At 36.3% G+C, this 13644-nt stretch overlaps 1 protein-coding gene across 7 annotated transcripts in view; it reads right to left on the bottom strand.

Moving 5' to 3' along the window:
• The window catches only part of agap1 (ArfGAP with GTPase domain, ankyrin repeat and PH domain 1), a 281989-nt gene that overhangs the window by 70485 nt on the left and 197860 nt on the right, over positions 1–13644 (bottom strand). For 4 of the 7 annotated variants that reach the window (XM_051705997.1, XM_051705998.1, XM_051705993.1 and 1 more), the window contains 2 exons: positions 9227–9392; positions 2031–2195 (listed from right to left, as the gene is read on the bottom strand). In XM_051705997.1, the coding sequence (XP_051561957.1) occupies positions 2031–2195; positions 9227–9392 (331 nt within the window). The remainder of the gene's footprint in view (positions 1–2030; positions 2196–9226; positions 9393–13644) is intronic. The other 3 variants (XM_051705999.1, XM_051705994.1, XM_051705996.1) reach the window with 1 other exon arrangement.

The following is a 13644-nucleotide window of genomic DNA, read 5'->3' as shown; positions in this document are numbered from 1 at the left end:
AGAATGTAACCAAAAATGGGAACAAAGTTCCTTTCAATTGTTTCGGAGTGAAAATGTTATTTTTAAATGCTGGTAACCGGTTAATTTCGTTCTGATAATTTTTCATGAAACGAACGTGCAAATGGTTTATCACAGTCAATTTTTGGAATTGCACCACTTCCTGTTGCCCAAAAAATGAGGCTTCACTCTTTTTAGTAGAACATGATAAGCATGTGCTTTGATTCTGAAAGAAACCACTGCATCACACATTTCTTTGCCTAACTGCACGTTGTGGATGTAGCTTTCCATGAAACGCTGAAATACCTTTTGGCAACTATATATAATTTCTACATATACATACATGATTAATTCAGGTGCAAAATAAATAAATAAATATTAAGGTAAAAAGTACATTTCGCAGTTGTTTCTAAATCTTCATTGAATTATTGTTAGATATGTTGCACTGATAGAGATTTGCTTGTTTCTCTTGTGAGATCTGGCAACACTGCAGGTGGTATATCACCTACCCTTAGCACAGAGTACTGTCATTTTAAAAAGAACGTTATTAACCATTCATTTATATACTTCTAACCAGTTACCAATTGGAAATGAGGCTGGGGAACCCCAGAACCAGAACTGAAATGAAAAACAATTAGTATGCGAAAACCTGCTTTAGCTCATTATAAATACACATGTAAATGTACTGAAGGTAATTCAATGAGGCTGTTACTGAAGGAGGGGAACAAATGGTTATATCTGACATCAAACCTGCAGCTCGTATGAGATCTCTGTTTCTCCTTTCACATGTAATGAGGGTGTTAACAGAAGCCACAACATTAAACAATGGTCAGTTTAATTTTAAGGGTCAGAGAGAGGCTGGAAAATGGCCATGAAAAACTAAATGACTCTTTTTTTGGCACAGCAAAACGTGACCATTAATATAAATGGACCTCAGGGAAAAAGATTAAATAAAAAATTATCTGACATAAGCCCTTTAAAAATTACTAGTGGCTCTAGACAGTCTGTGGTTGCTGAAATTTCAGGTGAAGTTATTCTTTGAGGTCTTCCATACATATTTTAAGGCTGGTGTATTTCATGCATAGGCCATCACTGTACATGAACATGTGTGGTATTTGTGGCTCAGCTGTGCGTATGTCTTGCCCTGCTGCGGACGCGCCTGGGAGCCCGTTTAAGCTTTTAACAGCTTTAATTGCTATCAGGGGGTAAACACGGGGGCAAATACAATGTGGGGTCAAATGAAAACCCTATAACTAGTCACACCATGCCATTGTAGCTCATCAGCACGCAAATACACACAGTGCCTGACAGCTGTCAGTCTAACAGTGGTGTGTGTGTGTGTGTGTGTGTGTGTGTGTGCAAACACAAAGGCTCTTCTCCTACTGCTGCAGTGTAGATATGAGGGATTTTATAAAAATAAGAATGTATGAAATTCTTTATGAGAACAGAAAAGTGACAGTCTGATAAACATTATACTCAAAACATTTATCTTCTGCTGTCGTCTTGTCATCGACAGATGAGCCTTTGGTTATGTGATACTCCTGAGTGGCCATTACTTTGATAAACAGTTAAAGCAGCATTAGGGCTTGACACAAGGATCAATGAAAGGTGGGGCGTGTGTGTGGTTTACAACTATAGGATAACAAATCACTGTTTTCAGGCTGTGTCTGACTAACACTGCACCTGACTGTTTTAAAGAGAAACAGCCACATGCATACATGTTTACCTAGATAAATAAAGTACTTAATAATTTACTTAAATAAAGCAAATGGCAACATACTTTAGACTTCCATTATTTTTATATAAAGCTATTTATAATTACTATAGTATAACCCTAACTACCAACCCTAATCTAAAAGACAACATTTTTAGAATTTAAAAATACAGAAATGCTTTTTCAATTGAGGATGCCCCTGAATGTCCCTAAATGGAGGTTTTGACAGATTTAGCTCACTTTTGGGGCTCAATTTAGTTCCCAAACTATAGCCAAGTATACCCTAACAGCATGTGAAGTTGATGTGTACGATACCTACCTGTGCTGATTCCTGAGTTGGCGATGACTGTGGCATCACTCCACTGGTCAGCGCTGGACACAGAGTATGAGCGCTGATGCATCCCGTCCGGCCGACTGTTAAACGACACCAGATTGATGCCACTCGCCATCTGAGATGCAGAAGAACTACTGCTTACAGAGCCTGCTAGAGAGAGGCATTACAATTAATGTACCTGTGGGTAGTTGACATGTATTTTTTTCACTGACCTATCATAAAAAAAATATATTGTTAGATAAAAAGATACAAATATTAAAGGGATAGTTTACACAAAATTTAAAATTCTCTCAACAAAAATTATTTACTCACCCTCATGTCATCCCAAATGTGTATGACTTTCTGTCTACAGCAGAACACAAATTAAGATAGCTATGTTGGTCCTTTCAATGCAAGTGGATGGTGATCAGACCTTTGTAGCTCCAAAAATCACATAAAGGAAACATAAAAGTAATCCATATGACTCCAGTGGTTAAATATATATATTCAGAAGTAATATGATAGATGTGGTTGAGAAACAGATCAAAATGGAAGTCCTTTTTTTACTCTAAATCTCCACTTTCACTTTTGCATCTGAAAGCCACATGTGGTGCCTGTTTAGTTTCATATTCACATCTGAAAATGAAAGTGGAGATTTAGAGTAAAAAAAGGATTTACATTTTAATCTGTTTCTTACCCACACCTATCATATCACTTGTGAAGATTTGGATTTAACCACTGGAGTCATATGGATGACTTATGTTTCCTTTATGTGATTTTTGGAGCTATAAAGGTCTGATCACCATTCATTTAGATTGGCGATCAGACCTTTAACTATTTGCTTATGTTCTGCTAAAGAAAGAAAGTTATACATCTGGGATGGCATGAGGGGGAGTAAATACTTTTTGGGTGAACTATCCCTTTAAAAAATTTTTTTTGCAATTTTTGTGTCCGTGTTGGTTCATACATTTTTGAAAAACATTTATAGCATTTTCTACAAAAAAAAAAACAAAACAAAACGATTTAATGAATTTTAAAATGACTTTGATCTAGTGGACAAATATTACTAACGTTTGAAAACAAAATTGTTTCACTGCTTATTTTTTTTAATGCAATAATAATAATAATAATAAAAGATTATTCCAAACTACTCAATATTTATTTTTTCAAGAATTTAAGATTTTAATGTGAAATGTTTTATTTTTTGTACTATTTTTTGTCTCCAGACGGTTACACCACTTTTACTTTAACCCAAATAAAAAAATATCAAAATTACATTAAAATTAAAAACAAGCTCATCAACCACCCCTGGAGTTCGCTAGCTCGCTAGTTCGAATCCCAGGGCATGCTGAGTGACTCAAGCCAGGTCTCCTAAGCAACCAAATTGGCCCGGTTGCTAGGGAGGGTAGAGTCACATGGGGTAAACTCCTCATGGTCGCTATAATGTGGTTCATTCTCGTGGGGGCGCGTGGTGAGTTGAGCGTGGTTGCCGCGGTGGATGGCGTGAAGCCTCCACACACGCTATGTTTCCGTGGCAACGCGCTCAACAAGCCACGTGATAAGATGCGCGGGTTGACTGTCTCAGATGCGGAGGCAACTGGGATTCGTCCTCTGCCACCCGGACTGAGGCGAATCACTACATGACCACGAGGACTTAAAAGCACATTGGGAATTGGGCATACCAAATTGGGAAAAAAAAAAAACAGGCTCATCATAGTTAGTGTTGGGTAAATTACTTAAGGACATTGATTATTTATTCTAATCATTATTGGATTATCCACTCACTGGCCACTTTATTAGGTACACCTGTACATATACAAAAAAATTTTGATCTCAGTGATTTAGAGTGTGGCATGATTGTTGGTGCCAGATTGGCTGGTTTGAGTATTTCTGTAACAGCTGATCTCCTGGGATTGTCTCTAAAAGTGTATAGAGAATGGAGCGAAAAACAAAAAAACAACCAGTGAGTGGCAGTTCTGTGGACAAAAATGCCTTGTTGATGAGAGAGGTCAATGGAGAATGGCCAAACTTGTTCAAGCTGACAGAAAGGCTACAGAAACTCAGATAACCCCGCTGTACAATTGTAGTGAGCAGAATAGCATCTCAGAATGCACAACATGTTGAACCTTGAGGCGGATGGGCTACAACAGCAAAAGACCACGTTCCACTTCTGTCAGCCAAGAACAGAGAACTGGAGTTTTTCCCAGGCTGCAGTGATCATACCATTTGTGTACCTCAGCAGAAATCCAGATTTGTCAGACCAGGCGATGTTTTTCCAATCGTCTACTGTCCAGTTTTGGTGAACCTGTGCCCACTGCAGCCTCAGTTTACAGTTCTAAGCTGACAGTAGTGGTACCCCGAGGGGTCTTCTGCTGCGGTAGCCCATCCGCCGTTGTGTGTTCAGAAATGCTTTTCTGCATAGCACTGTTGTAACGTGTGTTTATTTGGGTTACTGACATCCCTAATAAATACTATATTTGAAATATGCATAAACCTAAGTTGGTAACTGTAATCTGATTACAAAAATTTTAAATGTAATTCATTACACTACTTTTCTTACCTAAAAAGTAATTAGATTTTAGTAACTAATTACTTTGTAATTGGATTACACCCAACACTGATCATAGTAGAGGCGTCTTCAAGTAATTTGTGTTATTTTTTAATAACTTCATAGATCCGGACAAAACAATTAGCATCACTTCATTGAGTCAAATACCTCTGGATTTTCACCATGAACAATTATGCGTTTTTATCATCAATTATCAGCTTCTCCATAAGTCTCAATCATGCAAATTTGGGTCACACTTTATATTAGGTGGCCTTAACTACTATGAACTAACATTAAATACATACAAGACTATGTACTTACTGTGTAACTACATGTTGTTCTGCAAAATGCCCACATTTGCTGCTACTGAGATTGAGGTACAGGTAGGTTTTGGGGTAAGGGTTGGGTTAGGGGTACAGTTAACAGTATAACTACAAATGTAATTAAATGCAAGTACTTTAAATGTAACAACATGTAAGTACATTGTATCAAATGGTTAAATACATAGTAGTTAAGGCCACCTAATATAAAGTGGGTCCCAATTTTGAATAGAAAATACAAATATAACCATCCCCAGTATGTCCCATGCCCACAATTGCTGCTACTGAGGTTGAGGTACGGGCAGGATTTGGGGTAAGGGTTGGGTTAGGGGTAAAGTTAGCAGTGTAACTACTAATGTAATTAAATGCAAGTACTTTAAATATAACAACATGTATGTACATAATAAGTACATTGTATCAAATGGTTAAGTACATCGTAGTTAAGGCCACCTAATATAAAGTGGGTCCCAATTTTGAATAGAATATACAAACATAACCATCTCCAGTTTTTCCCCTGTGTTGAAGTGAATAAAAGTCGTGTCAAATTAATAATTATTAATAAATAAATAATTTTAAAAAGTGTCTGGCATTATATCATAGGGGTCTATATTCCTAAAAGTTTACATTTGTCTAAATATGACACATTGAAAAAAAAAAAACATTTGGTAATTGGGCATACCTACTGAATTTCACTTGGGACCTCTCATACTATTTAAAAAAAAACAAGCATTACAGTTGTAACTTGATCATAAAAGGTATCAGTTGTACTGTTTTACATATAAAGATGGATGGAAGTAGGGGGAATAATTTCATATATTAAAACTTACACTCAAGAAAAAAAAAGAAAAAAAAACTATTATAACCGTAACTAGAAATAATGTCACGTGCACCAAACTTTTCTGATTTGCAGTTGTCAACAAGCATAAATAGTGACATCAGATTACTTGAAGGTTTATTATCACCACCATGAGTCATCATTAAACTGCGGGACAGACTCGTCCGATTCACGTTGCAATTAAAGTGGACATCATAGGCAGTCATATCTAATCGCACTAATAAGATTACAAAACTGAGCCCAATCAAAGGCAGAAAGAATGTGATATGACATACACATACAGATTCAAATACAATCAACCATAAGGCTGCTGGACTTATGAGCACAGCAATCCTACTATGACAATTTAACAGTTTGTTTAATAGCAGCAAACAAAATGTAAATAATGCTAATATGATGATTCCAATTATTATTTGCCATAGCTACAGTCGCTGAACAGAAAATGCTTGATGTGGCGAAAAAAAAAGCAGTGTTCAGTAAATATATCTCCGTCTGGTTTTTAATATGTTGTTGCATAAAGGTGTACCCACAGGCCTCCACTGGCCCGTTGCAAACTCGACTGAATGAAAATGTCACGAGTCAATTTAATCTCCAATGTAGCGAATAAATAAGACGGCAGCACCTTTGGGTAAATGGCAAACACTGATCACACTACAGGAGAGGCCTGATAAACTACATTTTTACATCGGCAGCCATCTGGAGGAAAATAACCACTCAATGTATGAGGGCAGAGAGGGGTCCACAAAGTGGAAAAACAGCAGTGTTCAAAAATTTGCTATAATGTATCCTGTGCATAATTGTAGCTCTCATAAAAAGAGATGTTAAAGGTGAAGTTCAACCAAAAATTTAAATTCTGTCATGATCAAGAGGTGTGAATGATCATGCTGGTGATCCAGCCCTACAGTCAAATCCGTGACTTACAAAAGCTTTCACTGCTTTACCACAGAGTGAATTATCTTTTTCTCTCCTCTATCACTCCCTCCCTCTTTCCCTCATTCTCTCTCTCTCTCATTAGTGCTCATTTCGGACTTGGCTGACTGGAGAACGAGCGCTGATTGCATTAATATTCATGACAATAATTAGTACATGTATTATGGGTCACTGAATATTCATGCTATTAGTTTGGACCTCCTGGTGCTGTGTGTGCATGTGTGCATGCATGAGAAGGGTGTTTAACACTCCTTTGAGGCCATAAGGATTGTTGATCTTATGAGTATGTGCAATAATATCTAAATAATGCCGTAACTTTTTAAATCTAGAGAAAGAAGACTACTCAATTCTGCTGCGCATTAGATTGACATTAAGATAATACAATTATTTTCTTGGAAGACACACATTTGCTAAAACAATTTGAGAATAGGTATATCCCATTATAATTTTTTTGAGAATTAGTACGAGAACCAATAGTTCATTTTTGGTACTCGTCGATACTGAGTCCAAAACATTTTGTTTATTTTTTCTTTTTTCTTTTTAAATATATATAAAATTTTACATTTAAAAAGGTGTTTAAATAAATAAACAAATTACAACTTTAAATGAAAATATAACAATTAATTTTCAACATAATATTGCTTTATTTTATTTTTTTATCAAATGAATTGCTTATATACAGAACCTCCAAAATACAGCACTGGAGTTTTGTCAAATAAAGTGCTGCATAACAAGGCATCACAGATGTGAGATATTGCTAAAATATAGTACAATTACAATTGATTTATTAGTAGTAGTAGTAGTACAGTGAATATTATATAACTTTACAGTAGTGATATATTTGTATCATACTTTTTCATTTAAACTGAGCTTTTATTTTGATGGAGCTTTTATTTTAAAGTATTTGTGTTATTACTGTAGCTTTTCAGTCCGGAAAAGCCAGTTGCTACGTGACTCAAAGTGATAATTAAACCACAAAAAGCTGCTATTTATAAGTATGTACTCTGTATGTGCCTCGCGCTACAAAGTGAATTTGCGCTCTATTCGCTGTCAAACAGAGCATGCGATGCTCATGATTGTGTTTTCCCTGTATGAGCTTTTAGAAACTCCCTGTAAGGAGTTTTAAAATGTGTGAGTAGCTGGCATCGGCACAACACTTCATTAATTCACTTGATTTAATTAATTAAATCGCAGCTTTTGCGGTTAAACAATCTCACTAGCACATAACATGATTTAAATTTGTGCGCTGATTGTTTACGCAAAGACATTCGTATGTCAGATGGTATCAGTGTATATATATATATGTATATATATATATATATATATATATATATATATATATATATATATATATAGGGTTAGGTTACATACAGTATACACTGTATATATACACACAATGGAGCAATTCAAGCTTGAAAGGCCACTTTTATATTTTTGTGAGTCGCAGTCAGCATGGGCCAGTCAGCACCATTCCAGATGTACAGACAACAAGCCACCGGCTGTTCAAAAAGAGCTGAATGGAGCATAGTGTAGGGGTCTCAAGATGTGTTTTTTACATTTCAAACTACATTTAACTCGACACTGCATCCTAAAAACACAGTGTTTATGGCTAGAGATGTTGAAAAATAGTGAAACGCAACTAGTGAAATGCTCCAAATGCATCTGTCATGCATGTGAACAGACGAAACGCACAAACACATCCTGTGAAAATAGCCCAAGTCCACCTGAAACAGATTTGTCAACTCAATTACAAAATGCATTGCTGTGGACTGTAGGCCAGTGATTGTCTTTTGTTCAATTATATGGAAATAAAACAAAAAATATATTAAGTTCTAAAGCCAAGTAATGTCTTTGAATTATTATATTTATTATTATTTATATACACAGTACTGTGCCAACATCTTTATATGTTTCACAAAGACATTTGTCTTAAGATGGTTATTTTACATCTGCCTTAGTGTGTCAATAGGAAATATAAATTTTAAATGCCCAAACATTCCCTTTGTGAATAGAATAGAAGTACTGCAACTGATGGTATGGCCCCCACAGAGCCATTACATGGATTAATGAAGAGACAGAAGCAATTGAGGCAGCCTAATTAGATAGAAGAACTGTGCCAAGTTCTCCAAGATGCTTGGAACAACCTTTCTGCCAACAACCTTGAAAAACTGTGTACAAGTGTAACTAGTAGAATTTGTGCTGTTTTAAAGGCATAGGGTGGTTACACCAAATATTGATTTAGCTTTTTTAGGTTTAATGCACTTTGTATAAAGTTAATTGATAAATAAAAATTATTCAAGGCATTACTGCGGAAAACATCCTCACCATACAAATTTGTTTTTTTCAACTGCCAAAAATTTTGCACAGTACTGTATATTATATTTAAAATGATTTTGACTAGTACATGTATATTTTGAATTGTCGCTATTTGGGGGGTCTCTCAACAAATATTGATGTGATTGTGATTAATTTGATTAATTTATAAAATCAGCATATCATAATTAATTTGATTTTAATACATTTATCAATTGCCTTAGTTTAAATGCAAAATAAATCTTGATCACGTTACCAGGTGTCTGTCCAAGCTGCAGATTGCTCATGTCCTTGGCCAGCCCGTTGGTTTTGGGGCTGGGGGCTGCACATGTGGAGATGGCCCTTGGGGGCCTCTTCCCTGGAACCTTCACTGTAGTCCGAAGCAGGTCGATCTCCTTCCCATGAACATTCTGCATGTAATCCTGCATAGTACAACATTGCAAAATAGTTACTACAACAGCATGGAAAACTTTGGATGAAAAGTGCAGACTAATGTTTTATTTGTCAGCACACAGTTAATTTAGACTATGCTCTGGAGGCAAAAAGATAAATTTAAAAATATTTGGTATTCATGATACCCAGTATCCTCAGAACATTGTTGTATATTTAATCAGCCAATGGTTTTTAGTGCACATGGAAAATCTTCATCCAAGCCTCTCTCTCCCAGCATGCCATCGCAGAATGCGTTTGGATTCCAACTGCGTTGTCTGGATTTGCGCGTGGCTTTGCTTGCGTTTATGATGAAAGTTACTCAATGCTAATAGGGATGCAATTACCAGCTGCAAGCTGCTGGCCCGCCACTCCTGAAGGGCTCTCCTGTGGCTTGTTAAACCATGTTGAGAGCTCTTGGCTTTGAATTGCCCTTTTGTTGGCCTCTAGAGTGAGGTATGGACATGTTATGCTTTTTCTCTAAATTGCTCAGCACAGCACACATTCACAGGGTGTCAGATCTTTGTGTTATTTGATTGGCACTCAGCTGATGTATGGCAGTTTCGGGTGGCATGCTCTCCCTTTGAAAGCCTGGCCCCTGCTCATTAAGGCAAAAGACTCCACGTATCTGCTCTATTGAAGAACGTATGTTATTGTGTCTCATTCAGGATGTATACTCTGGGGACTTGCCCATATGTACCTCTTGATTTTAAATAAAGTACGAGTAAACCACTTGAGGGATTTTGTTAAGGGAGTTGGAGAGCTCAAATATGAACAGTTGATGACAAGATCATCTGGACATGGCAGAGCACTTCAGGGACAGATGTGTGTTTAAAATTAGATGCTTCTGAGAGATTAATCTATGTTACAGCATTGCACTGCATTTGCGTAATCTATTACACAACAGCATATGGAAAAGTTAAGGTATCAGAAAACATCTACACTAGCCTCAAAATGTATTTATAAGCTGGGTGAACACTGTACAACTTTGGCCATGATTTTTCCATGTGAGCCAATTTTCTGAGATTGTAAAAGATTTCTCTTGTCGCAAAGCAAAATCGGCAGTCTTTGACTGATTAGTGTGACATGTTCACCAATGGCCAGTTAATTGACTTTGAGATGAATCTTTGCATCTGAAAAAGTTCTGACAGTGCCCAACTACTCCTGGGTCATTCCACGAAATCAGTGCCTTTTCAAAAAGGTAATTTTTAAAGTAAAATTTGTTAAGATTTTAAACATTCTATCAGACAAAGAATGTCATTAAGTGTTAAAAAATTGCACTGTGCTCAAGCTACATAAAAAAAAAAATTATTAGGGCTGGGAAATGTAATGCATTAATTTCTGCAATTAATAATGAACCGTTTAATGCGTTTAAAAAACAACAACAAGTAATTCAGTCTGTTCCCCCCCCCCACTTCATGTGGCTAAAACTGGAAAACATAATATTTCCAGGAGGTACACGCTCATGTGATGCATGTCTTGAGCATAATACAGGAGCAGATTTACTACGGAGAATGGGACTTCACCTGCAAGTTGTGAGCCAGGTGTGGGAGAGATATGGGCAAACTGCTGCATCTCTTCCCATCGCCCGAAAATGCTCACTCACTGACCACATTTACATGCACTTGAGAAAACGGTCTATTTCAGGGTTTTTGCCGAAAATGGCGTTCTGAAATGTCATGTCAACGAGAACACAGATTTCCTTAAGGGATTAAGAGAATGCGGTTTAACACACCTACGTTTCTCCCGAAGAACGGGGCTTAATGTGGCCATGTAAACACATAAGCAGGTTTTTGAGGCGTGCACATGTACATGAACAGACCAGAGAACAAACATTATAGGATGGAGCCCAACAACAGGTCAACACAGTGGAAAGAATTCAACATTTCTGGGACTACAGTGTTTCTCAAGTGTTACAGCACACACACTATAAACTATACCCATTTATACACACCAATGTAAAATATCGACAGTCCCTCACGTATATGTGCTTGTACATTGAGGGAATCCCCACTATTGCAGTGCAGTTCCACTGCATATCATGATGGAAAGTTAAGGAAACAAACAGCAACAACTCTGGAATATCTGGAAATAAAGTGAAGCAACGGAGAATAAAATAGTGAAGACTTCCTCGGATACCATATTTACACAAACGTCACGGGGAAATGACATTGCTGTGGAGAAAGCTGCTTACTGACCGAGCTGCATGTATACGGGAGTAAAGAGCATGCCGCTTATACAGTGCATGTAAACGGGAACGCTGCAATAACCCATTTCTTGCACTTTCTGGTATCCATATAAACGTTTTCACTTTCATCTGGACCAGTGTCAAAAGCGAAACCGCATGAGAGAGACTGAACGTGTGCGTGACAGAGACTGAACGGCAGCCAGAGAAAATAATAACTTTAAGATTTTAAACTTCAGCAAATTGAAATTGAGCATTCCATTTTTCAATTATATCTGTATGTATAGTGTCTAATAATGCACTGGCAATGTACACAAGTTTATCTTGCCAATAAAGCTCGATATGAGTTGAATCTGCCCAATTGATCCTATCGTTAAAAAAGCCCACTGGAGAACAGCAGAAGATTTTGCCAAACTTTTAATTACAGCATGGCCATTGATTTTATGGCATGCATACTTGTATCAAAGATTTATACCTTTATAAATGTGTCTAATTAACTCTATCTGCAAAAAAACATGTTAACATTTTTATATTTAAAGAATTAAAATAAATGATAATTTAACAATTTCTTGCAAGTTCTTTGAGACAAAGCATAAAGTAAATATAATGAAAATATTTATGATTATATTTTAATGTTTGTTTTAATTTACCATGTACCATGATTAATGATTTTCACTGATATGTTAAAAAAAAATGGCTGGAGGAATGGTTTAAAATGACCTTAGAATTGTTATAGATGGGTAATTCATGTTCGTCTTGTCATGTATGTGTTTATGTACTGGGAGCTTTTGACAATTGAAGGTCTCTGGAAGCCCAGATATCTATAGTAATAACTGTCAAATAATAAAATGCCTCAATACTATATATATATATATATATATATATATATATATATATATATATATATATATATATATATATTTATTTATTTATTATTATTTTTTTTTTCCTTTTTCACCCAATTTGGAATGCCCAATTCCCAGTGCGCTTTTTTTAAGTCCTCGTGGTCGCGTAGTGATTTGCCTCAATCCGGGTGGCGGAGGATGAATCTCAGTTGCCTCCGCGTCTGAGACCATCAACCCGCGGATCTTATCACGTGGCTTGTCGAGCGCGTTGCCACGGTGACATAGCGCGTGTGGAGGCTTCACGCCATCCACCGCGGCATCCGTACTCAACTCACCACGCGCCCCATTTTTAAACATAAATACAAATAGATAATATAAACCTATTTAACAGAACATACACATATAACAACGCTACAGTGAATCACTACACTATACTACTGAATCACTACACTATATGACTGACTCCCATCTCATACAGTAACTGCCAAGCATTTATACATTAACACCCAAAAGAAACATCCCCTCATTAACCTAAAAGGTGACTAGTTTGCATCCCTAAATTACTTTGCTTTATTGACCTCAATTTTTTGAGATACATATAATATTATTTGACACAGTGCACAGGACACAATTGCACCATTTTAGTCTAAGTTTATTCCACAGTGAGGCTGGCACCCCATATCAGGGGTTCTTACACTTATTCAAACTTATTATCATAATTCTCTCATAATTTTCTTTCACAGCCACACAAACACAAAAAAAAAAAAAAACATGTTAACTGAAATTAAACATTGAACAAGCAGGCAAAACAATGTTGAAACTGATCAAATCAATTACATCCAGTTTGAACTTGAAAGCATCATATTTTTTTAACCCTTACAAGCATGTACCATGGCAACCATAGTTCTGCCAAAAATACCACAGTTACTACAATTACTGTTAATAAAGTGAAAATACAGTATGTATAAAGCAATAAAATAATTAAATTGGTGGCAACTTATTAGTTAGGAAAAGTTTGAAAGATTCTGAAATCTTTTCATACAGTTGATACAATTTCACGTTTTATAGTAGGCCTAGTAACAATAATCGCAGTAACTATGATATTCTGGCAGAAACTATGGTTACCATAGTAAAAGTTTCATACATTAGTGAGTAATAGTTTTAACAGATACGATCAATAAATTAAGCTGACCATTTTTCATCATGCTGATGTCT

Source organism: Myxocyprinus asiaticus, chromosome 9, assembly GCF_019703515.2.
Source record: "Myxocyprinus asiaticus isolate MX2 ecotype Aquarium Trade chromosome 9, UBuf_Myxa_2, whole genome shotgun sequence".
Classification (NCBI taxonomy): domain Eukaryota; kingdom Metazoa; phylum Chordata; class Actinopteri; order Cypriniformes; family Catostomidae; genus Myxocyprinus; species Myxocyprinus asiaticus.
The sequence above is the reverse complement of the archived record's forward strand: the minus strand, read 5'-3'. Positions and strand labels throughout refer to the sequence as shown.